The following is a 26,361-nucleotide window of genomic DNA, read 5'->3' as shown; positions in this document are numbered from 1 at the left end:
CAGACAATTTATAAATTTTGAATTTTGGATCTGTGAGATTTTGCTTTCTGCTACCACTTTCCAGTTACAGTATCTGAGGGGATCCTCTGCTTATTGGTAGTCATTGTCATAGAGAACTCTGATCTCTCTGCTTACCTTGCGTTTTATGGCATCCTTCAGAGCTGTTGCAGTCTTGGCTTGGAAGGCATGCAGGGAACTGGGCAGTCCTGGTACTTTATGAGGACAGCTTATGGATCTGGACTAAGTGTTATGAGGAAACAGTTGTTTTTTTAAGTGTTTAAAGGGGACGGGGGCTTAATTTTAGATTGTATCTATTGCCTGTGTTTGAATACACCTGTGTTTAATACTTCCCCTGATAGTCTACTCTGAGATGCTGTTAGTTCTGGCAGTAAAAAACAAAGTCAGGTAGGATATTTCCTTTTCTTTTGGAGCTAATAGCAGTTTGTAGGAGGTGTGGCTGTTTTGCTGGGGATGTGGTCAGGATTAAATTCCTCTCTTCCCAGTGCCACAGCCTTGATGCGAATTGTAGCTCTCCCCCCGGCTGCTTTTTGACAGAAAAGGCTGGCTGATCCATTCCTAGATATTTCATAGGTTAGGTGATGTGGCTTTCAATTTCTTCCTTTATTTAAGGCAGGATTTTTCTGCAAGAGGAGATGTAGGTATATCTTTCCCTACTTGCCCGCAGCTACTCAGAGAAGATAGCATCAGTGGTTTTCTTTCAACAACAGAAATGCACTGAAAAGAACGCCCACACAGGGTGGAGCTTTTCCTTCTGTGAAACTCTGAATGCTACTCAGCCTTTAAGGATGATACTCCTGCAGGCCAATCATGGGCAACTTTATGGCCAGATCCTGCATTTTGGGAAGTTAGCACCAACAAGCACAGTTAACCAGAAAAGAAGAAGAGTTTGGATTTATACCCACCTTTCTCTCCTGTAAGGAGTCTCAAGGTGGCTTGTAAACTCCTTTCCCTTCCTCTCCCCACAATAGATATTTTGTGAGGTGATAGGGTTGAGAGTGTTCCTAAGAACTGTGACTAGCACAAGGTCACCAGGAATGTAGGAGTGCAGAAACACATCTGGTTCACCAGATAAGTCTCTGCCACTCAGGTGGGGAATCAAACCTGGTTCTCCAGATTAGAACCTGCTCTTAACCACTACACCACGCTGGCTCTTGTTCAGATGAGCTGTCCCTGTGCACATTATGCCAAAAGTGTGGCTGGAAGATGATTCTCTCTCTCTCTGTGTGTGCTAATGTATTTTTTATTTCCCTCAGGAGGAGGATTATCCAGGGGCTATACAGTTGTGCCTTGAATGCCAGAAAGCTGCCAGCACATTCAAACACTACAGCTGCATAAGGTAAGGTGGCAGATGTTCTCCGACACACTTCCCATTCTTCTGTTATACCACGGGCTGAGAAGGAACATGCAGCACTTTAGGGAATTGCCAGCTAATTTGAATGTGCTGTGGCAGCCTGGCTGTAAATTAATTTTCTAGTTAGAATGACAGGCGTAGGTATTTTTTGTTTTGTTTTTAAAGCTCGTAAAGTGCAATTTACATTATGAAATTTCCTGAATGCATGTAGCGGCTGCTGTTAATGCCGATGTCACATGCTTCTAAGTGGCTTAATAATTATTCTGGACAGATCTTCCCTTTTTTAATGTTAATGTTTTGTGCTGAAGGCTGAGGAGTGTGGTGCTGCATAATGCATTTGCTGAGGTAGCAGCTTAAGACTTATCTTTATTCACAGTGCCATTCAAAATACTTAGTAAAGCAAGAATAACCAGCCCGCTCTGGAAAGAGACACAGATATCTGAATGCTCCACACATGTGTGAAGCTTATGAAACTGGCCATTCACGCATGCACTTCTTATCCTGTGGCTGTTTGCTTCTCAGTGTTTGTTTTCGCAGTTTTTTTTGTTTACACCAGGTTTCTTACCCTGTGAAGTGCCCCAATCCGATCTGCCATTTTGCCCACTGTTTCCTCCATTTGGGAAGATTGCCTGCTGTCTTCCCCACCCTTTTGTCTTCCCCCCTTCATGTCTCCCCCCCCCCCCCTTCATGTCAGTTTCACAAGATCTATCGCTCCAGCAGTAGACCTCCAGCATTAAAATAAAAAAGCCTTTCGGATCGTTTTGAAATGGTGGCCTAAAGAGTGGGAAGAACTGCTGTGGTGTGGTCAGAGGAAGGCAGGGAGGAGCGAGAAAACCTGAAGAACGGCTAACACAATGGATCTCCTTCGCTTTCCCTGTGAAGGGAGAGACAGTTGCGCTTAAACAGGTTTCAGAAATTGTGGGGATTCTCTGATCTGGGGGAGGGGTGACTGCTGAAGAGAGCAAAACATGTGCATAACTGAGACTCAAACCCAAAGGAAATTTATGCTCAATGAAGAGGAACCCACATGTTTGTAAAAGTCCTGTGTCATTGTGTCACTGTGATAGATTTTCCAAATTACATCAAGACTAATAGAATTCCTTTGGCTGTGAATTTAGCTCCTTATTCCCTTGACAGCACTGTTGGAAACTGGGTACCCTAGGCAGAGGTGGGATCCAACCAGTTCTCTAGAAGTGGTTACTAATTTTTTCTGAGTGCCGAGAAGGGGTTACTAAAGCAACCTCCCTGCCCAATAGGGACTGGAGGTGCGCGTGTGCAGCGGCGCCACTGTTTGAATCCCACCACCATCGGAACCTGTTATTAAAATTTTTGGATCCCACCACTGACCCTAGGGCTCATATTATAAATGTATATGGTTTTTTTAAAAAAAGATCCTGTGACCTGGTGGCATGATAAACAGAATGTTACACGTAAGAGGAAATTTAGTAGCAGATAAAGTATCTTGATAATCTTTGCTTTCTTTGTTGAAAGCAAAAGAGTTTCCAGTCAAGATAGCTTCAGATTAGAGAAGAATTTAGAAAAGATCGAAGTGATACAGGCTGGCAAGGTCTTGGAGGGTGTGAGGCTCCCCATGCTGGAGACAGTGAGTTTTCCACTCTTTGACTCAGTTGGGAATTTAGAGAGACGATTGGACCTTGCTCTCTTGCTGGTTGGTGCTGTGGGAAAAGTGCATTTTTCCAGCTCTTTCTTGCCCAGAAATTGTTCCTGTTCCTGGACTCAGCTGAGCTAATTGTACTGATCATGAGTCCATTGCAAGGTTACATGTTCTACAGGCCACTACCCTTGAAGATAATTAGTTATTCTAGATTATCCTGTAGTTTTATGGATCAATGGATCAATCAGCAGTGGCGTAGGAGGTTGAGAGCTCGTGTATCTAATCTGGAGGAACCGGGTTTGATTCCCAGCTCTGCCGCCTGAGCTGTGGAGGCTTATCTGGGGAATTCAGATTAGCCTGTACACTCCTACACACGCCAGTTGGGTGACCTTGGGCTAGTCACAGCTTCTCGGAGCTCTCTCAGCCCCACCTACCTCACAGGGTGTTTGTTGTGAGGGGGGAAGGGCAAGGAGATTGTAAGCCCCTTTACATCTCCTGCAGGAGAGAAAGGGGGGATATAAATTCAAACTCCTCCTCCTCCTCCTCCTCCCCTCTTCTCCTCCTCCTCTTCTCCTTCTCCTCCTCCTCCTCCTCCTCTAATTAACTGTTGTAAGCTGCCCTGAGTCTGTAAGAGGAAGGATGGCCTATAAATCAAATATGTTGGTGGGAAATGCAGCAGCTTATGTGCTATATATTATTCCTTTCTTTAGAACATTGCACTGGCTGCCTTGGTATTCTTGAGTTCAGTTCAAGGGACTGATTCTCACCTGTGGCATGGGAACCATGGGACTACCTTTTCTGGCACATGCCCAAGTAGTAGCTTTGTTCTGCTGGCCAGGGACAACCTGGCATTGTATTCTACAAGTGGGTTAGAGGAGTTACCTATTCATGCATGCTTTGAGGGCTTCCCTTGAATGGTAGAGTAGCCATCTTGAACATGTTAAGAAGGAGCCCAGGTTGTTAACGTTCCATGAAGGTCTTATGGCTGACTTGCTTTGGAGTGCTTTTCAGTTCAATTTGTGGAGTGTACTGTATTGGTGAAGGCTTTCATGCCAGAATCAACTGGTTGTCATGGGTTTTCTGGCTGTGTGGTTGTGGTGTTGTAGTTTTTGCTCCTAACGTTTTGCCTGCATCTACGGCTGGTATCTTCAGAGGCATATCACCATGCCAGCCATAGATGTGGATGAAATGTTAGGAACAAAAACTACAAGACCACAGCCACACAGCTAGAAAACCCAAACAGCCACCTGTGGAGTGTTTTGTTGAATCACTGATAGTTGTCAGAGTATACTGTCTTTATTTACTTTATGTATCAATTTGAAGTTGATGTGGTGCTTTTAATAATGATTTGGTGGCTTGTTCTAATCAGCACTGTAACTCAGCTTGTGTCTGTGACTAGAGAAAGCCAGCATTTAAAAGTGCTCTAAATAAATAAAATTGGGAAACGTGAAGGCAATTTCTGCTTAAAGCCATATAATTCTGGGAAAGAGCAGATAGAATTTCTGTAGGTAAGAGAAGATTTTCATGCGTTGCTGATCTTCGTCTCTTTTCAGCAATATTTGTCTCCAACCAATGGATTAATTTTCAAAATCATTTCTATGACTTGTAGACCATTCCCAATAGACTTTCTAATCCTGTGAAATACATTATTTGCATGGTGTAATCTTCTACAACTGGAATCATGCCAGTTATTAAAAATATGTCCCCTTTGCAAAATGAATTACAGTTGTGTATAGATTTGGTGTATAATTCTAGGTGTCTGACCCTTGAACAAGCTGCTCAGATCGGTTGCTACTCTTCATTCAGAGTAAAATATACACACTGAGCCCAATATGATTTACGTCTCAGGGTTTAAGAATGTAAGGAGAGCTAACTCATTCTGACTTTGGGGTTGTAGCAGATATTTAAATACCTGTTTTATTCCTAATACTTTGGCTTCATCACTTCAGTCAATCATTCCTAATCATAATGGTTAGAAAATTAAAAGGAGATCTCTCACTAGGAAAGTGATTGACCCAGTGTGCTTTTTCCCTTTGCCTGCCCGTGGAGTAGCGTGATCTTGGAAGGAGACATACCTGGGTCAGGGAGAGGCTCCTGAGAAGAGAGGCAAGGGGGAAGGGGGAAAACTGTAAGATGTCGGCAGCATTCAGATGTGAAGAAGCCAAAATTAGTTCTTGTGAATGAACTAATTTCTTCAGCTCGTATACTTCTTCCTATCTTCCTTCGCACACAGAGCCAAGAGTGAATGTAAGAAGAGCCTTGCTGGATTGAGCCAATAATCCAGTGTCTGTTTTCCCTCGTGGGAAGCAGCTGTCATGGCCTCCCTCTGCTGTTACTTACCAGCAGTTGGCATTGAGTGGTAGTTTGTCTCTGAACAAGGAAGTCTTACTCAGGCATCATGGATGTGTTAAGATTCAAGGTGTAGGCTTTGTTCGGGATTCATCTCGTGCTCACAAACTGGAGCCTAAACCACAGTCTAACTCTAGTTTGTGGCAAAAAGCAAACTCCAGTTTGTTTGGAAGTTCAGATGTCACAACAAATTGGGGTTGGATTGAAGACTTCCTAAAGGACAAAGGTAACGCACAGCTCAAGGATTTGGAGCTAATTCATGTCATAGTGGGGGCTGAGGTGTGAATGCAGCTTGGATGTTTGAAAAAGAAATGAAGTCCAGAAATCCTGATACAAATTATATATCTTGGACAACTTTTATGACAAATAACAGTAACACAGAACTATCTGGCAATGAAGGGGAAAAGCGCACAATGCTTTTAGTGCCTTCTTGAGCATGAGGGCAGAAACAGATGTTAATCCTCGTGATAATATAAGAACGAGACAGGGAAATGTTTTGTGGGAGTCAGATTTTGCATATTTCTCAATCATGATTCTTAGCAGATTGACACATGGATCAGCATGGAAGTCACAATGGGAATAAATATAGAAGAACAGAGAGATATTTATTCCATACTAAATTGTTCTTCAGATTAATGTGGGATTTAGAGAGCTGCAAAACCAAAAGGGCAAGCCTATTGTACTCAGGAAAATCGTACAGACACTCTAATTGTAGCAGAAGGGGAGAGAATGAAATCTCCTTTGTTGGTCCAAATGGCCACGTTGGCCCTCCCTTCTCAGGCAGCCTTCTGCTCTTTGCTGGAAAAAAGTAAGAATGGAAGGCTTCCACCCAACTGTATTTTTGTTAACCGCTTCAGATTTTTCTGTTGGAGAACTAAAGGTGTGTGTGTGGGGGGGAGGGGGGGTATTACATTTCTCTTCCATTCTATTTCCTTGAAAGCCCCCATAGCCTCTCCCTTTTTCCTGCCTTCTCTTCTTCCTTGTCTACCAGCCAACATATCTTCACCTCCTCCCATATTGTCTATTCTTCTGGGTGGTGTACAGACATGTTCAAAAACTAACAAATAAAATGATCAAATCACATAAAACCTTAGAACCAAGAGGTTTCATTCAAAATAGAGTTGAATTAAAATGCATACGTGGAGAAAAAAAACTTTGATCTTTTAGTATATATATTTTTACCGTTATCTGTTACGGTAGCCTACCATTGCTTTGCAAACCATGCTTTGACCTTTCTTGCGTTGTGAGTTTGGTTTAAATTGACTTATAATCACCTGTAATTTAAAATTTTTTAAAATATGTGTGTTCTGCAATTTCTCCATTAGGAGATCTCACTTGTTGATATGCTTGAAACTGGATCCCCCACGTGTGTGACTCGCACCTTTTCATCCACCGATGTGTCCTTTATTGGCATGGTTTCCTTTCCCCCCACCTCCTGCTGTGAGGTTAATATTGGCAAGGATAAACTGAGACCTTTTAATATACTTGCATTAATTGACTGAGTTAATGCCACAAATCACTTTTGCGACTATATTTAATTACATCTTTTCTCGATTGAATCGTTTTGCCAGAGCTTGCTCTATTACATTTAGCTTCATGTTACAGATTTGAGCTGTGCACGTTGTTCAGACCAGAGTAAATTGACTGAAATACAAAGTGGAATCTGTGTTGCATTTTTTCTTCTCTCTAATATGAAGTGTACCAAAGAGACTTTTTGTCCTGAAAATAGTCAGCTCTAAGCATAACATATTGTTCCCAGCTTCCACGTTCTTCAGGTTGGAAATAACTGCAAGAAAGAACATGGAGTTGTAAAGTAACAGCTTTCTCCTTCATTCTTCCTGGCTCTTCTTCACCTCTCACTGCTAGAATTGAATCAGATGTTTAACAGCACTTGTGACAATTTTGTAATGGACAATGACTTTTGAAAGTATAGTAGTGCATTAGTTCTCTTCCTGAGCTGGGTGAATGGATATCTGTGCCAGGTCCTGATTTTACTGCTTATTCGTGCCATGCTGGAAGCAACAGGAAGTCTGCATCTGAGGTGAAGCATCAATACAAGAGACAATACTTTGAGGGTGCATAAATTATCATGACGTGTAGTCTCATTTTTAGTGGGAATTTTTACTTTTCTACAGTATGAATGGTTATGCTGTAGCTACACGAGTGATTTTTAAAGAAAGAAGGTCTGTTTAGATAGGGGATATGTTTATAATGGAGGCTGAAATCTTTAGTCTTTGTTTATATGCAAACGTGTCCCTTTGGAGACAGTGCAGGGGGCCTGAGAACATAGATAAATGGAGGAAATTCTCATAGATCAATGTTTTATTTTAATCTCTGATTTATAGACCACGCTTTACAGACCACAGCGTGGTATAGTGCAGTGATAGCAAACCTTTTCAAGACTGAGTACCCACATTATTTATCGCAAACCCAGAACCCACTTATTTATCGCAAAGTGCCAACACGGCAATTTAACCTGAATACAGAGGTTTTAGTTTAGAAAAAATGGTTGGCTCAGAGGTGTGCGTTACTCAGGAGTAAGCTTGGTGAAGCAACCGTGCAACGCTTCGAATAGGTGAATCACGGATTTACTCAGGGTTTACTCAGAAGCAAACCCCATTGCCAGCAACCAAGCTTACTTCCAGGCCAGCCTAGATATGTGTGAGGGGTGTGTGTGATTTTCTGTCCCCCCATGATGAACTCTGGGCGCATGTGCCCACAGAGAGGGTTCTGAGTGCCACCTCTGGCACCCGTGCCATAGGTTCGCCACCACTGGTATAGTGGTTAGAATGTCTGACTAGAATTTGGGAAAGGTTGAATTCCTACTGTGCCATGGAATCTTACTGGGTCACCTCAAGCCGGTAGGGTATAAACCTCTAATAAATAAATGTTACCCCCATTCCAAAATCTTGCACATATAGCAGCACATTACTAATGTAAAATATCCCACTAAACCAAATTCCTCTGCAGATTCCCAGCTCCTTTGAATTTTCTTTATAGAAAATTCTTTTTGTTCTTTCCCTTATTCATTCATATATTTACAGCTAGTAAGCTAAGCAGCATAATGTACAGAAAACAGGAAAGAAAATTCATAGGATTAATCATTTTTTCAAGGCTAGTTGTTTTTTGCTTGAATTATAATGTCTGTCTGTCAATTTATGCCACTGGCACAAAAATAGCCAGATGTTCAGTTTTATTGTGTTTTTTTCCATTTTTGAACTTAATTATGAAAATAAATGTATGCTCAAAGTTGCTACCGGTATTTTGGGGTTTGGTGGATCTCTCCATTGAATTCAGTTCAGTTTTGTCATGAAAGCACAGATCCCCTGGCATTAATAAACTTGGGGAATTACATGTATCTGAAGGAGCCCAGATATACTGCTGTTCTTCTTTGTGGATTTCTCTACATGTTCAACATACAACTGAACTTTAAGGGATAATAATAATGGATGCTTTTTGGAAGTGCTGTTGGAGGAAAAAAGTGTCTCCTGTCATCACATGAGGTAACAAGAACAAAATGTCAGACATATTGTCAGGAAAATTGCCCTGAAAGGATGTGCCAAATTAAAGTGCAGTGCTAAAACATTCACCTTGTTCTGAAACATTCATATAACTTAATGGCTTGGTTTTAGACAGATTCTAAAGTTGGACTTTATTGTTTGCAGTGAATTGAATTCAAAACTGCAAGACACTTTGGAGCAAATTGAGGTGAGAGCTCTTTGTTTGCATTTTTACAGAAAGGGAATGCTTTAGTGCATATTGACTTTGAGTGGCTTTAGCTATTCAGGTAGCACTTTGCTTGGGTGTGGGGAGAGATTGAATGTTTCCGCATGAAATTGTAGCTTGATATTGTATAATTATAACAGATTGTTTCTTTCATCTGTGTTCACTTTTTTTTAAACAAACTTTTTAGGAACAGCTAGATGTTGCGCTTTCCAAAATCTGCAAGAACTTTGATATCAATCATTATACAAAGGTTCAACAAGCTTACAGACTACTGGGGAAAACACAGGTTAGCACACTTGGTTTGAAATCATGTGTTGATAAGTTGGGAATTAGTCTTTGTAATTATTTTTGCTCCTCCTCCGGGTGTTGAAAATAAAGGGTAGTTACAATACAAAAATGAGTAAAATGTATGAATGTGCTTTCTACAATTACTGGCTAATTATGAGCCTATGAAACTGCTTTTTGCCGAGTGAGACCATCGATCTAGATAGCTCAACGCTGTATTATCTGACCAGTAGTAGTTTCCAATGTGTCGGGCAGAGAAGGGCTTCCCTACACTTCTTTCAATGATTCAAATGCTGACCTAAGCAGAGTTACGACCTTCTAAGCCTAGTGACTTCAGCGGAGTTAGAAGGCTGTATCTCTGCTTAGGGTAACACTGTTGAACCAGCAAAAACAAGTGCTTTAATGCTTGCATCAAGGTCTTTTTAAAATCCTACTAAATTCCAGATGTATAGCCAATTGGCCATGCTGACAGAGGCTGATGGGAATTGTAGTTCCTGAACATCTGGAGAGCCGCAGGTTCCCTACCCCTGGCCTAGATCTTTGGGTCCCAAGGGTGACATGTATACCCACTGCAAGAGAAAAATATACATAGAATATTTGAAAGAAACCCAACTCGCATTAGTTGATCATTCTCTTGATGTGATTGATCATTCTTCAGCAGCTGCACGTCCCTAGCATATTGTTTGTGCTTTTACACAGATCTACCTTTTGAAAATAGCTGACATTGTTTTAGGCTCCTTAGGGTGACTTGGAAGGGATCTGTGGATGCTAAAGATGGTACATGGGTGAGAAAGTGTTTAAGATTTCTTGCGCTGGCAGTCAGACCTACCAAATGGGAGACTTGCCAGCCACCTCCTGCACTTTTACTCTGTCCCTGCAGTTAGATGTCTTTGTTTTCTTTTACTTAAATGACCTTTCACTGGTGGCAGAAATAATTGTGGATGTACTAGATCGTGAGAGGATTTATTGTTCTCCTCTTTGACATTGGCAACAGTCCTTCATATTCTATCTATCCTTTATCTGCAGCCAACTGGTTTTCCACCTGAATTATGAAATCTTCAATCTTTTTTGCTGTAAGGCTTATTGACTATTACTTATGCAAATCCTGCCCGGTGTGCTTTCCAGAATGAGATACACTCTGCCACTTGGACATCTAGTGTCCATTCATCTTCCTTTGTCAAAGTTGCTGCGGCAGAAGCTGTGAATGGTATTGTTTGACCTGCAGGGTGTCTTGATGAAGTACATCCTAAGGCCTGCTGCCAAGGTAGTTTTGGCTGGCTGGTACTGCGGGCTGCGGTAAAATGTCCCCAATCTAATGATGTTTGCCAGTGTGCTTAATAATTTGTACTCTGGAAACTGTTAACTCCTGTGGAAAAAAAACACTAAGACTCCTCAGGAACACTAAATTCTGATATTGGTTTCTGGTGCTAGTGTCTACAAAGACGTTTCTAGTTTGATCTTCTGGCTGGTTTTTCTGCTGGCTAGAGATGAGGGACAACCTAATGAGGTGTAGTGGTCAAAAGCAGGTGGATCCTGATCTGGAGGTTTGATTCCCTACTCCTCTACCTGGGTGGCAGAGGCTTATCTGGTGAACCAGATGTGTTTCCGCACTCCTACATTCCTGCTAGGTGGCCTTGGCTAGTCACAGTTCTTTGGAGCTCTGTCAGCCCCACCTACCTCACAAGGTGTCTGTTGTGGGGAGAGGAAGAGAAAGGAACTTGTAAGCCACCTTGAGTCTCCTTACAGGAGAGAAAGGTGGAGTATAAATCCAAACTCTTCTTCTTCTCATTGCAGCCCCATCCAGCATGGCTTTTTTGTATATATTTATTTCATTAGTTTTATATGCCACCCTTCCCTTGGTGGGCTAAGGGTGGCTTCCAACAAATTCTAATAAATACATAAATCCAAATTTTTAATATGTGAGAGTCCTATGATAGCAGTTTTGAGGATATAAGGAGCTGTCTTCCCTCTGGTAGTATCCAACCCACTAATTGCAATCACTTTTATTTTGTCTCAAGAAAGCACTGAGAGGCATTCACTTGTATGGGAGAGAATAAACATGTTGTACTTGGCTAAGTGGCACTGGCGCTGGTGACCTCGGTAGCGCCTATTCACTTTTGTAAGAGAAAAGGTAGCTGTACTGGAATCCTCTAGACATGCAGTCTGCCCAATGTGCAGGAAGCAGGGAACTGACTTTCTAATGATGCATTTTGTTCTCCCCCCACCCCTTTACTTCATCAGACAGCGATGGACCAACTACATATGCACTTTACTCAGGCCATTCACAACACAGTATTCCAAGTGGTCCTTGGGTATGTAGAGCTGTGTGCCGGAAACACAGACACCAAATTCCAGAAGCTTCAGTACAAGGACCTCTGCACAGTACGTAGTAATGGATAATGGTTGAAATGTTTTGCATGAATGTGTGTCTGCACTCTGCTAAAAAGGATTGTAGACCCTGTTCTGCCCTGAGCACCTGCTGTGCTAATCACTGTATGGGTTTAACATGGGGGAAAAGTAAGCGATTTGAACATGACTCCGGATAGACATAACTCATTTAGAATGTATTGCCCTTGCCTTTAATCATCTACTGGTCACCAAGTATGCAATATTATCATCAGATGCCTGCCCTCCTACCAGTGAAAAGTGAAGATGTGTAACCCTTGTGTTTCAGGGAAAATTATGAAGAAAGCATACAGTTTTAAGCTCTTATATATTTATTTAGGATTTTTTTCTGTTCTATCTCTTCAGAGTCCTGTTTGCGGTGCCTTACGATTATAATCAACACACACAAAAATGAACCACTCATAAGAACATAAGAAAGAGCCTGCTGGATCAGACCAGAATCTATTTAGTCCAGCACTCTGCTACTCGCAGTGGTCCACCAGATGCCTTTGGGAGCTCACATGCAGGATGCGAAAGCAATGGCCTTCTGCTGCTGCTGCTCCCGAGCACCTGGTCTGCTAAGGCATTTGAAATCTCCGATCAAGGCAGATAAAAATTGGCAGCCATAGAGCAACTTCTCCATATGTCTGTCCAAACCCCTTTTAAAGCTATCCATATGTCTGTCTAAGCCATCACCACCTCCTGTGGCAGCAACAGGAAAAGTCCTATCTCTGATCATCACCTACCTCAGCTCTGAAGGCAGGAGCACAGAGAGCAGGGTTTGAGTAGTGGGTTTTAATTGGCTGGCTGGATAGTGAGGGAGGAGACTGGCCCTCTAATGATAATTTGAGTAATTGTGTCTAGCCAATTCTCAGCTGACAGTCTGCCTTTTTGTCTTATGAAACATTATTTAGGTTTGCCAAATTTGTGTGACTCAGTGAACTTAGCACATCCTAGGCTTTTGTTCCACATGCTTCCCTATGGACTTAATCCATTAAAAATTAATGAGGAAAACCTCAAAGCTCAGGATGAAGGGTATATTAATCTAGTCGTAAAAGCCTTCCCATTCTTCCTTTTAAAGAAGCTCTTGAAAGCATGACTATATCAAAATACTAGCTTATTTAGTGACAGTTAAATTATATATTTTTTAAACATCAGCATTTAAACATTTGTGAGTTGTGAGTTCATGCACGTTCATTTCTAGGCCTGGAAAAATCAGATTTCTAAGTGCCAGCTCATGCTGAATTTTAGGTAATTGGCCCCTTTATGACTTTGATAATTGTGCTCCAAAGTATCCTAGCACAGTTGTAACTGTTCATGGCTGTCTTTAAAATCTTCCTCTACTTAAGACTGAAATTAAGTAATTACTATTGAATTGTTATAGTAAACTGCTGCAAAATTGTCAATTTCTTTTGATTTTTAGAACACCTAGAATTACTACTGAAAAAATGGAAATGTGCACACTGTAAGGAATTCCATAGAAGCAGAAATAAAAGGCTTTTTGGGTGTAAAAGTCCGTTTATTAAGACATCTTAGAAAGCTCACGTACACGTAGTGGCAGGAATGACACTTCCCGCCAGAAGCACAGGTTATAACACCATTCACCCCATCCCCCTCCTGCTTCCCATGGGAACGGAGTCCTCATCTCCCGCGCAAAGATAAAGTCTCCGCCGATGAAGCTGGCCCATCGCCCGGGCTGTGGAATGCACTCAAGGTTACTTCACCATCAACACCATTGAATCCTTTACACTCTGCCTCCCTTAAAGAAGACCCCTCCCCCCCAGGTTTATGAAAGGCTGGCCGTGGAAAGCAGAAATAAGGGTGGGGCGTCAATATTTAGGAATAAACCCATTGATTATACCCAGAGGAATATCCCACCCAAGAGACTAAATATTGCAAGCCGCTATGCGATTAAAGCGAGAGCCCAGGCTAGCGTCAATTTCGTAGTGCTTGTGACCATCAATAATAGTCGGTGGGGAGCCTCTCCGGTGAGGTCGTGCCAGGCATCCCGGAAGCGGGAGCCTCCTTGAGCAAGCTGGAATGGAAGACAGGATGAATGTTACTAAGAGAGTTAGGCAAATCTAAGCGGCAGTGGCGTCATTAATCACTTTAGTAATCTGAAAAGGTCCCGCAGATCTTTGCCAAGTTTAGAAAATTTATGCACGTCTCTAAGATTTTTTTGTAGATAAATACACCCAAGAGCCCACACGCAGAGGGAAATCCGGCGGTGTTTATCCGCTTGCAGCTTTTGGGAGTCCTTAGCTTGTTGTGGCCCGGTCTGGACCGTTTCCATCCCTCGGCTAGGGATGAAATCCATTGTTGAAACTCTGGAGGGTCCAAAGCTGTCGTGAGGTAGTTGTGGCAACCTTGGCCGGGGAAGGAAGCGACCAGACACAATTTCAAAGGGTTTTTTTTTGTACTGCTATGAACGCATTGTTATAGGTACTCCATTCGCGAACGGAATAAGCTCGCACTAATTGTCTTGGTGGTAGTTGGTGTAACAACGTGAAATACTGCTCTAGGGTTCTGTTCGTTCTCTCTCCGTCTGCCCGCTTTGAACGTGGTAGAAGGCGACGGCGGGCGGCCCCCCAACAACCCCAAAACGCCTTCCAGAACTTTGAAATGAATTGGGGGCAGCGGTGGAGACCACCTTAACGGGCGGAATGGAGACGGTAAACATGTTGAATGAACAGTCGTGCCAACTTAGGAGCCGAGGGATGGAAGCACATGGAATAAAATGAGCTTGTTTAGAAAATAAGTCTACCACCACCCACAAAACCGTGTTGCCATGACTTTCGGGCAAATCCGTAATAAAATCCATGGAGATGACTTCCCAAAGAGGCGGGAGGCCACGGAGAGGTTTCAACAGTCCATGGGGCTTTCCGGGATGGTTTTGGCTTCTGCACAAACCGAAAGCAGCCCTTAATGTATGCCTCTCAATGTCCTTGCGCGTGCAGCGCCACCAGAACTGCCGGGCGGGCCAAATGCAGAGTTTTCAGAAAGCCAAAATGTCCAGCCGGCGGGCATCGTGGCAAGCTTCAAGAACCTGCTTGCGGAGGGGAGGCGCGTGCAACATTCCCCCCTCCGCCAAACTCCATTCTCCAAGCGCCAATAGGGAGTCACTTTCTTCCGCTGGAGGCTCGTGCAGCCCGCCTCCTCGAGTTCCCACTTGAGGAAAGGAGGAGAGACGACTAGGAATGGGGGGTGGAGGAGGAGTGGGCGTTTGAGATCGGGTGACAGCCAGCCCCAACTGGGAGGGAGAGAACAGTCGCGTGCGAATGTCTCGTAGAAGGCAGCTCCCCCCTCGGTAGGCCTTGGCCAGCGATCAGCCAGTTTATTGGTTTTCGAGGGAAAAAGTGGACTGTAAAAGAGAAGCGAGAAAAGAAATCGCCCAACGGGTTGTTTTATGGACATCTGGAGGGGGGGTGGAAAGAGCTGCCAGGTTTTTGTGATCCCACCAAACCTGAAAGGGGTGTTTAGCCCTCCAGCCAGTGGCGCCAAGTGGAGAGTGCTACTTTAATGGCCGCAGTCTCTTTATCCCCTACAGTCCAGTTGAGTTCAGCACCAGAGAATTTCTTGGACAAATAAGCAGCACGGAACCAGCCTACCATCTTTATTTTTTATGCAACAGGGCTGCCCAAAGTGCTTTGTCCGAGGCATCCACGTGAACCACAAACGGGAGATCTGGGTCAGGGTGCTTTAGGATAGGTTAGGTGGTAAACGCAGACTTTAAGAGTTGAAAGGCTGTTTGACTCCTCGACCAGGAAAGGGGCCCGGGCTTGGCGGACAGTGGATCTTTACCCTTAGTGCGAAGAGGTCTGTGAGAGGGAGAGTTCAGTTCAATTGGGGTATAAAGTCACGATAGAAATTAGCAAAACCAAGAAAAAGATTGGAGCTCTTTCGCGGTTGGTGGGGGCAGGCCATTGAGGACTCGTCAATCTTAGCAGGATCCATTTTCAAGCCCTCGGCGGAATCCGTAACCCAAATAGTCAATGGAGGTCTGGTGAAAACAGCATTTTGGAGAGTTTGGCAAAGAGAGAATTGTCGAGCAAGCTGTTTCAATACCTCTCGAACCAATGTTTCATGCTCTTCTATGGTTTGTGAGTAAATCCAAAGCGTCATCTTAAGTATACCCACAACTCCCTTGTACAATAAATCATGGAGAACTTCGCTGATAAGGGCCATAAAAGCCCGGGGGCCCCACTTAACCCGAATGGCATTATCAAGTATTCAAACTGTCCAAACTTTGCGTTAAAGCGCAGTCAAGTGTTCATAGCCTTCAGCAATTCTGACCCTGTAGTAAGCTTCTCTTAAGTCCAATTTAGTAAAATCTCGGCCCTTTGCCGAGTGCATCTAAAAGGTCCTTGATCAAAGGCAAAGGATATTTATTGGACAGGAGACACATTGAGACCTCGATAATCTGTGCAAAGTCAGAAGACTCCATCTTTTCTTTTACAAACAAAGCGGGGAGGCAAGCGTGTGTGTGTTTTGGTAATATGCAGATGAACCCAGCTGAGGTTCTTGTCCAAGAAGGCACTGAAGTTCCTTCTCCTCATTGGGACTCATCGCGGTAGATTCTACCTTGGGCAGTTGCTCTGGTTGTATAACGATTTTGCAGTCAGTGTCTCTGTGGGGTGGCAACTGATCGCATTCTTGCTCCTGAAAAACTCTGGCTAAATCATGATACGCAGGTGGGATGTCAATAGAATGGGGAGCAATGGCTGAAGAAGCCAGGGAGGGTGTGTCAGGAGAAGTTGGGTTTCCCCAATTCATGTGTTCACCGCAGGGAGGGTCAGTGAATTCTAAGATCCGTTCTTTCCAAATGAACTTTGGTTCATGTAACAATAACCATGGCATGCCCAAAACTATGGAGTGTTTGGCCACTGGCGTAAAATAAAACTAATTTTCTCCCAATGGTGTGCGCGCGGAGGAGAACCGCTGTGTTTTGAACTGGGCGGTCCTTCGCGTTCCGAGGGGCTGCCGGCCCATTTGGGTGAATGGTATGGGCTTAGCCAGGGGAATTTGGTCCAGACCTGGCTCCTCTGCCACCTGGGGCCGCGATTAAACAGTGGGAGCAGCCAGAATCCACAAGGGCGAGGCTATAATGCGAAAGTGTGTTTAGCGGGGTTGGCCAGAAACGCTTGGACAGTAATGGGGCGCTGCCTTCACTCACCGTCAGGAGTCGGGCCATGTCCATGGGGGGGCTGAAGAAAGGCAAACAGCTGCTTCCCCTCCTCTGGGTCGCCGATGACCGCTTTAGACGAGCCCGTCGGAGGCTGCCCCGATCTCGTGGTGGCTTGGCAGATGGAGTCGTAGCTGGCGCTGTTGGTTTTGTTTCTTAAGGACAGTTGGCGGCTAAGATGACCTGGCCCTCCGCAGTAAAGACACAATCCCAGTCGGCGGCGGCTCAGAGGTGGTTTCGGTAGGGCGGCTGGGCTTGGCTTGGTGGGCACAGTGGTAGGTTTTGGCGCGGCTGCCTCCGGCACGAGCGTATTCCAAACGAGACGCCACCTGGGACCCCAACTGGATCCAATCTCTATAGTACGAGGAACCCGAATTAAAAACACCGCTTTCACGCAGCTTGCCGCCCACAGCATCCGAGAAGTATTCGCATTTCATGCTCAGGCCACTCAGGGAGGAAGTCGAAGCAGCCACGCATCTAAATTCACGGGCAAATTCTGCAAACGGGCGGTTGCCTTGCTGGATAGTTTTGATGGTGCGGATAGCTTCATTCTCTGCCTGGATCTTGGAAGCCAGCTCTTAAGGCTTGGAGGAATGTAGGCACCGTCGAGAGTCTTCATCTTGCAAATCCAAAGGAGTCACGAACCAGTCGGCTGCTGCCCCATCCAGGACTGAGCCGATGTCCCGCGATTTTTTCACAGCTCAGACCGGTATAAATCATCATGAGTCTTCCAAGTGGGCATTGAGTTGCAAAATGAAGTAGGGAAGTTTAGGCGGTCCCATCAAAACGGGCTGGTATCGGGGCCGATAGTAGCCCCGCTCCATCGCTCTTGGCCTGCTGGGGCGTGGTTGCCGTGGAGTTGAGCAGGTTGGGCAGGCAGCTGTTATGCGGGGGGGCCGAATCGGGCTGGCCGGTGCAGCTGGCGCTTGGGTGGCAGGACAGATGCGTGGCCCCTGGCGCCGGGCGTGATCAGTAACAGCATAGACTCCAACTTGGGGCTTCCTGGTCTGCTGCCTCCTTAGCTCCCTCTCCAACGCAGCCAGCTCCCTTTCCTTCGCGGGTCAATGCATCCTGGTGCGCATGCAGAGCAGCTTTTTCGCTCCACTTAGCCAGTTCGGCCCCGCTTAAGAGCTTCAGTGAGCTCACTTTGGCGCGGCGCCAGAGCCTGAACGCAGCTGCGTTGCCGTTATGAAATCCAGTCTGGAGTGTTCCAGGACTTTATCATGGACCGACAGATTCTGGGCATATTGTCGTTGAGCGCATTTTTTGCACGGTCCAACTCGAAGTTGAACTTCTTTGGCGTTGCCGTTCCGGTCCCTCTGCAGGTTTCGCTCTTGCTGCAACTGTGCCCGTTCCTCCTCCCCTTAGCTGACGTTCCACCGGGTCCATGCTTCTTGGGGCATCTCGCGGTCGCTTCCACTTCTTCATCCCAGGTCTCCTTCGATGGGAGAGGAACAGATCCGGCTGGGAGTGCAGGCTTTCTTCGGACTCTTCGCCGCCTGGAAGGCGAGACGCCGAGACACCGTAGCCACCGGGTGGCTCCCCCGGAGCACACCTCAGGTGCGATTACGCTGGCCCGATCAGGGGTCCGATTGGAAGGCGCACGGATACCCTCCCAATCCCAGAGTTTAGTCCCAGTATCCTTCGAAGGGCCCCAGTGCTGTGCCACGGTGGTTCTTTGGGAGCATCACCAAAATACGAAGTCCAGGAATCGCTCAATGGATTCCTGGGTTGCCGCATGAAAGGTGGTCAGGCCCGTCTCCTCCATGACAGGTTGCATCTGAGGTTTGTAATCCACACGGGGAAAACGGGTAGAGATCCGGATCCACAATTTCGATCCATAGACAGCGCCCCAAACGGCTCATGGAAGTCCCCATGGTCGCCGCCACGCCTCGCTCCAACGGAGTAAAGGAAGACTTCGTGCTGATACGAGGACGGAAAGAGCCACCAGCGAGGCCCGTTCTCCTGCCGGTTCCTCCAGATCCAGAAGGGAAAGGTCGGAGCCCACTGTTGGGGGCTACCGCACCTTGCGCAGTAACATTCAAGCTCTCCATGTCAAGACACCAGGGGACCACTGTACTAGGTATATAGATGAATTAGGATTCCTGCCACAATGTAAGGAATTCCATAGAAGCAGAAATAAAAGGCTTTTGGGTGTAAAAGTCCGTTTATTAAGACATCTTAGAAAGCTCACGTACACGTAGTGGCAGGAATGACACTTCCCGCCAGAAGCACAGGTTATAACACCATTCACCCCATCCCCCCTCCTGCTTCCCATGGGAACAGAGTCCTCATCTCCCGCGCAAAGATAAAGTCTCCGCCGATGAAGCTGGCCCATCGCCCGGGCTGTGGAATGCACTCAAGGTTACTTCACCATCAACACCATTGAATCCTTTACACACACATTATGTTTGCACCCAATGTGTTGAATTAGAAGGGGAAGAGGGGTATCCCCCCTCTTTGTGGCCTCCTCTCTTCTTCTCCTGGGTGTACCACTTGTGCTTTTTTGAGTTTTGGAGAAGTACTGCTTGTTTTGCTTCTTGAATGTTTTTTTCCTGTATATATCTTACTAATTTTGCATTTGGTGATTGCTTTAAAATTAGAAAGCAAATGAAAGTGAATGAAATGAAAGCAAATGAAAACCGCAAAAAAATCTTTTTTTTCTTGTGTCTTCTATAGCACATTACATCAGACAGCTACATTCCTTGCCTTGCTGACCTCTGCAAAGCTCTATGGGAGGTAATGCTTAGTTATTACAGCACCATGGAGTGGCACGAGAAATGCGATTGTGATGAGCCTGCTTCACCTTCTGGTAGGCAATGGCTATTACTATTTTGAACTAATCCTTGTACATAGTTGCCTAAGGGATGGAATGTTTGACGACGAACCCCCAGCCAATGGGTGCGCAGGAGTCACGACATTCCATCCTGTCCCCGCCCAGCCCAAACAATATAGGCTGCTCTCCTGGAGGGAAGAGGATGGAAAAAGAGGGGATCCCCCCTTCTGGAGTCCCTTTTAATTTAATTTAAAATGGACTTTGGTGCTAGTATCAAAATGAAATATGTAGTCCAATTTTCCTCTTCAGCTGAAGAATGGCAGGTCCAGTATATTTGACAAATGGAACCACAGAATGACTTGCAGTAGGAAACCCCATGTAAAAGTGTTAATTTGGTTTGATAGTAAGATTTTTTTGTGTGTATGTTGATTTATAATTTTCATGTTTACTCTGGTGAGCTTCTGATGTTTTGTAGTGTTTTTACGTTAGAGGATGAAAACTAGGTGGTTTATAGTAGAGCCCTAAGGCAAGGCACACTCTTCTTAGATCATTAAAGTCAAAAGGCTTGGAAGGGGATAACTCTGTAGATTTGTGACTGTTACTATGATAACCTCTTGTTTCTTTAGTGTTCCAAATGGTTGAGTAACAGTTGTTCAGTAAAGCACTATACTAATGGCATACTCTAATCTGGTTGAGCCTGTGGGCACTTAAAATTCTGAGAACAGAGAATGAATGCCATCATAAAATGGCTGCCTTGGAAGGCCAAGAACAGTCAGAAAACAGCTGCGGTTGGGCACTGGGGCCAATCACAGAAAGTTGATAAGGTGCCAGGCAAGCATCTCCCTACTATGAAGTTAATGATCCAGTAAGGTTGTGGGAAGCCAGGGTTGGGTCTTTGTTTTGGGAAAGAGATGCTTTTGGGGAAGAAAGAAATTGTTTGGGGAAGAAAGAAAGGAAACACATGGCTGGGGGTTATCTTGGTAAACATTTAGCCTGTACAAGTCACAAGAGGGTAGAAATATTTAAATGAAAAAAACTCTGGAGGAAAGAAAGGGAGTGCTAGTGAGTGACATTTTAAGAACTGGACTCCTGCCTCTGAGGTTTTGAAACCTTGCAAGTGCAGAGTAAATGAGAGGAGCTCAGAGAATATGTTACTTGGGGTTGCATAAGAAAAAACAAATAGTTTCTTATTTTCTGGCATCTCAAATGAAAAACACTTAAATTTCTTTTCCAGATGGAAGCAATACGATGGGTGGTGAGGAGACCAATTTTGACCGCAGCTATGTGAAAAAGAAATTGGAACACGGACTTTCAAGAATATGGCAGGTCTGTCTTTGGAGCTGGCAAAATGCTTCCCATTCCCCCATGGATTTTTAGCACAGAATATTTTTTAAATAACTAAGTAGGGATTCATTCTTCAGGTCTGCTTGTAGTACCAGCTAAGCTAGGCTTATTTTTGCAGCACAGTTTTATTTTCTTTCTTTTTAATAAAGATTTTATTTTTTATAGATAGAAACAGAACAGAAAAAGAGAAAAAATACATCAATAGACAAAGAATATACATATAATAAATAATGATATAATAAAGAATAAATACCCTCATGGACACCCCCTTGGCATGGGGAAGGGGCTTGCATACTTCTAGTTGGAGCAGCAGTGACGTAATGATTAAGAGGAGATGTACTCTAATCTGGAGGAACCGGGTTTGATTCCCCGCTCTGCTGCTTGAGCTGTGGAGGTTTGTCTGGGGAGTTCAGATTAGCCTGTGCACTCTCAACACACGCCAGCTGGGTGACCTTGGGTTAGTCACAGTTCTTCTGAGCTCTCTCAGTCCCACCTACCTCACAGGGTGTTTGTTGTGAGGGGGGAAGGGAAAGGAGTTTGTAAACCCCTTTGAGTCTCCTTACAGGAGGGAAAGGGAGGATATAAATCCAACTCTTCTTCAGTGACGTTGAGAGCTATGCTAGAGGTATACTACCAGAAGGGACTCCCAAGCCAGACAGGTTTCAACAGAGAAACCAGACTAAGAGTCTACACCAACTCATACAATATGGTAATACAAAAGAAAAATAATTCCATACCCCCAGGACATCACACCTCCCCAACCACTTTTATCATTATAACAATCCAATGAGGTAGGCTGGATTGAAAGAAAGTGACTGGACTAGGGTCACTTAATTAGTTTTATAGATTTGAACCTGGGTCTGTCTGATTCCAGTTTGACATTTTGTCTGTACCTCTGTAAAGTGCAATCAAGTCACAGCTGACTTATGGCAACCCCATATGGTTTTTAAGGCAAGAAATGTTCAAAGGTGGCTTGCTTTCCATTTATCTTGAAATTCTTTAATCAGTCTTTTATTCACATAATTGGTTAGTTTTGCTGTTACTGCATATTACAGATTATTTTCCCTGTCCTCTTGGCATGGGCACTCTCTTGCTTTCCATTTTGCTGCAAGTATAACTTTGGCTGCTGTTATTGTGTGTCAAAGCAATTCTTCCGGGATTTTTGGAATTTTTTGGCAGAATGTCTCTTGGCTTCCATATCAAATTTAATTTTTTAAATTTTCTGGATTTTGTCATGTATTTCTTTCCAATTGTTTTGCTGTTTGCACGGCTAGCACATGCCCTAACAAGTATTGTCCACTTAACATTTCTAATATTTCCCTTTTAGCTCTTGTCCATCTTTGTGACATCCTTTGGGGTAATATGTCACTAATAAAACATCTGTTATCTATTTTCAGTTAATGATTGGCAGGCTGTAAATTTAATGTCTTTCATGTATAAGTGTTTCCATTGTTGGAGATACATTTCCTCCTAAACATTTTGCATGAATGCAAAGTTTTCTTTTCTGTAACAAGCTTTAAAAGTCTTTTCTAAACATTCAAATTATACACAGTCTTAAAACAGCATAACAATTTTGTATTGCAGTGACCTTTATTTTCTAGGCAGCGTGTTTCCTAAAGCCCTTTTGAGACAAATTCACAATGTCTCATTGTTTAGTTTTTAAAAGGTATTGCTGGTTTGTCTTAAGGAAGCAATAGAATGTTCTCTCAGAAATATAGGCCAAGGCAACACTTTCTTGTATTTATAGGCAGCATACTACTTTTACTCTTTAAATACTGTTTTCTCTAAGTGATGAATTTAATGAGTCTTACAGAAGTTCTGTTGCACAGTGAACCTAAATCTGTTTTGAAGGGGGTACCAATCCCAAGGCTAAATTCAGTGAGCCAGTGTGGTATAATGACTAAGGACGTTTCCGCACGGCCAAATAACAGCGCCCTAGGGATGGAAAAAATGCTGTCCCTAGGGTGCTGTTCGCACAGGAGGCACTGCTGCAGGCCACACCTGATCAGCGCGAAGGTGCCACTTTCAAACGCTTTGAAAAGCGGCGTCTTCTCGCCGGTGCAGTGTGAACAGCACAGGCAGGAAGACGCCGCTTTTCCCGTCCCCTCCACTCACCATCCTGTCCAGCACTACTCTGGAGGGACACACCCATGCTGCCCTCTGACCCCTGGAGGTCGGAGGGCAGTGTGGGCATGTCTCTCCAGCCCTCCAGAGCAGCGCTGGACAGGACGGTGAGTAGAGGTGGCCGAACCAGAGCTGGGGAGAAAGTCAGCGTGCGAACGGTCCCCGAGCCTCCACCAGCATAATTTATGCCGGCGGAGCTGTGTTTCCCCCACCGTGCGGAAACGGCCAGTGAGCAGCAGGGCTGTAATCTGAAGAACCAGGTTTCGATTCACTACCAGTCCGTTCCTGCTGGGTGACCTTGAACCAATCACAGTTCTCGCAGAATTTTCTCAGAGACAGGCAATAACAAAAACAGCAAATGGGCCATTCTCGTTAGGGCAGTTCTGCACAATTGGCAAACTAACCAAGATTGGTACAAAAAATGGTTGCTGTCTGGATAGAGACACAATTTGAATAGAAGAAGAAGAGTTTGGATTTATATCCCCCCTTTCTCTCCTGTAGGTGACTCAAAGGGGCTTACAATCTCCTTGCCCTTCCCCCTCACAACAGACACCCTGTTAGGTAGGTGGGGCTGAGAGTGCTCCAGAAAGCTGTGACTAGCCCAAGGTCACCCAGCTGGCGTGTGTGGGAGTGTACAGGCTAATCTGAATTCCCTAGATAAGCCTCCACAGCTCAGGCGGCAAAGCAGGGAATCAAATCCGGTTCCTCCAGATTAGAATTCACCTGCTCTTAACCACTACGCCACTGCTGCTCTCCACGATTTCATCTTAACTGTAAGAATTATTTTGAATAACTACCCTTTCACAATAAAATTTGTTGACTGTTGATGCGCTGAACCTAAGGATGAACACAACACTGTTTTAGAAGGTTTCTGTTGTTTTTTCCCAGTGGCAATGTAACTATGGGAAGCCAATACAAAATTGTGTGTTAAATAGTCTGTAACTATTCAGTATGTTTGTGTTTTATAGGATGTTCAGCTGAAAGTGAAGACGTATTTGCTGGGGACTGATATGTCGAACTTCAAATATGATGATTTCATCTTTGTGCTGGATATTATCAGCAGGTATTTGGGGAGAAGCATCCATTTGGTGAAGTCATGCAATACCAAAAAAGTTAACAGTATTTTTTGAGGATCAAGATAGTTGATAAATGGCTGTATGTGAACAGGTGCAATTATCCCTATTCTGTTTAATATAAAATATCTACGTTGTGCTGGTGACACAACAGAAGGATCTACACTGTGTTACTGAAGTTAACTGTGGCAATCATTTCGGGTCTAGCTCCGCCTCCTAAGGCAGCCATTTTGAAGCAGCCATTTTGTTGCTGCTACCAGTATGCCATGTCAGAATTCCAAATGTGCTCGCAGACTCAAAAAGGTTGGAGTCCTCTGGACTAGACCCAATAACGAAGGGAGGGGGAACTGCGTCCGGGGCATGAACTGCCCATGCGTGCCCTCCCCGCCCCTGACACACATTGCCCCGCCCCTGAAACACCCCTAAATGCCCCCGGCCCTGCCTCCCCATTTGACTGCAATTGCAGCGCCTGGGACAAACCTCCCTGGATGTCCCCATTGCAGCTACACGCCTGACTAGACCAGCCTAGGACCGAAGACTCTGAATGAACTGGTTTGTAGATTGAGCTGTCTATGCCACGTGTTAGGCATAGGCAAATGCCTTCAGATGTATCATGGCCACCTCAGACTATATCTACACTACAGGCTAAATCAATTAAAACGTCAGCTTTGCTTTAGGATCTTTGGGGAATTGTGACTTGGCTGGAAAACTGTGAAAGATCCTTCAGAAAAGAAATGTCCAGAGTTCCATGAATGGGGTGTGAGAGCCAAGGCAATTAGCAAGATTTAAGTGCAGGAGTAGCCGTAGCCTCTGTTAACTATCAGATTGCCTTGTCAGCAGAACCTCCCTAGTGAGGTTCTACTACCGTGGTTGATACGGCATGTCGTGTGTCTTGTGGTTAAGTGTATCTTTTCAAAAAGTCCAATAATTACAAGTAACGTTCATAAGCAAAAAAGTATGAAATTTGGTAGTCATTCCCACCCCCACCCCCCTTGAGTTCCAGATGTAGGAATTCATGGTAATTTGCCTTGGTGCTTCAGTTTTCTTCCCTGATAAAAAGATGACAGTAAATGAGCAGACTTGTCATTCGAATGCAGAATCTGTATAGAATCTAAAACCCAGAATTTAAATGTTTGACTAGAAATCTTTTTTCATTTTTGGTACTTTGTTGATATGAACAAATGGCACATAACAAGAAAGGGAGAAGGGCACTTTATGTACAGGTTTATATTCTGTGGGATAAGGAAGGCCATAAATACAGGGGAGATGGGGAATTGTCTCTTAATGTTTCTGTACCAGTTGTTGACTTTGGTATGTTAAAATAAACATAGAATTAAAAATATTTTTTAATAGACTGATGCAAGTTGGAGAAGAATTCTGTGGCAGCAAGTCAGAAGTTTTGCAAGAATCAGTTAGGAAACAAAGTGTTAATTATTTCAAGAACTATCACAGGTAAGACTGGTCAAACTGGAGATAAGTTCCAGTTCACTTTCAAAATCATGAGTCAAACATTTTTATTTACTCTTTCTTTCTGGAAATAGGGCATAATAGTTAATGCCAGTAGATATTTTATGTATTGTTGGAGTATATCTTGTTGTAAAGTAATTTTTCCCATTCTTCATAGTACCTGAAGTCCATCTACCTCTTTGCTGCATTTTGTGTGTGTATGTATATATGTATGTATTTATATTAAAATATTGCTGTAATTGTTCATTTGCAGAAAAGAAGAATAAAATGGTAGAAATGTTTTGTTTGTTCAACCCTTGCTGATATAGTGTTCATGTAGAGCAAGGGAAAGCATTAGTTGATAATTGTTGGACAAAGAAACTTAGTCCAGATCCTTTTGGCTAATCTGAGCAAATAGTCCTCAGTGATGACCGTTGGAGATTGATGTTGAGTGGGTGCTGTAAAGATTTGTTGTAAAGGTATACTTATTCACATATTATACTCTGAATCACATGATGTCCTTAGGAGATCTAGGCTTTTCTCATAACAGCACATACAGTTCTTGTTGTCTGTTGTGAGCCTCATGAAGAAATGTTTCATGCTTTTGAAGATGCATTAGTACATAAAAGCTATCCTGTGAGAACTGTTCAGAGAGCAAGGTCTTGTTCATCTTGACATATGTGA

The 26,361-nt window shown here is 44.1% G+C and overlaps 1 protein-coding gene across 1 annotated transcript in view; it reads left to right on the top strand.

Moving 5' to 3' along the window:
* The window catches only part of VPS50 (VPS50 subunit of EARP/GARPII complex), a 96,411-nt gene that overhangs the window by 20,364 nt on the left and 49,686 nt on the right, over positions 1-26,361 (top strand). Inside the window, exons 9-16 of the mRNA XM_048511067.1 lie at positions 1,275-1,357; positions 9,002-9,044; positions 9,250-9,348; positions 11,589-11,729; positions 19,594-19,726; positions 20,925-21,016; positions 24,127-24,221; positions 25,585-25,683. Of these exons, the coding sequence (XP_048367024.1) occupies positions 1,275-1,357; positions 9,002-9,044; positions 9,250-9,348; positions 11,589-11,729; positions 19,594-19,726; positions 20,925-21,016; positions 24,127-24,221; positions 25,585-25,683 (785 nt within the window). The remainder of the gene's footprint in view (positions 1-1,274; positions 1,358-9,001; positions 9,045-9,249; positions 9,349-11,588; positions 11,730-19,593; positions 19,727-20,924; positions 21,017-24,126; positions 24,222-25,584; positions 25,684-26,361) is intronic.

Source organism: Sphaerodactylus townsendi, linkage group LG11 (assembly GCF_021028975.2).
Source record: "Sphaerodactylus townsendi isolate TG3544 linkage group LG11, MPM_Stown_v2.3, whole genome shotgun sequence".
Classification (NCBI taxonomy): Eukaryota; Metazoa; Chordata; class Lepidosauria; order Squamata; family Sphaerodactylidae; genus Sphaerodactylus; species Sphaerodactylus townsendi.
The sequence above is the reverse complement of the archived record's forward strand: the minus strand, read 5'-3'. Positions and strand labels throughout refer to the sequence as shown.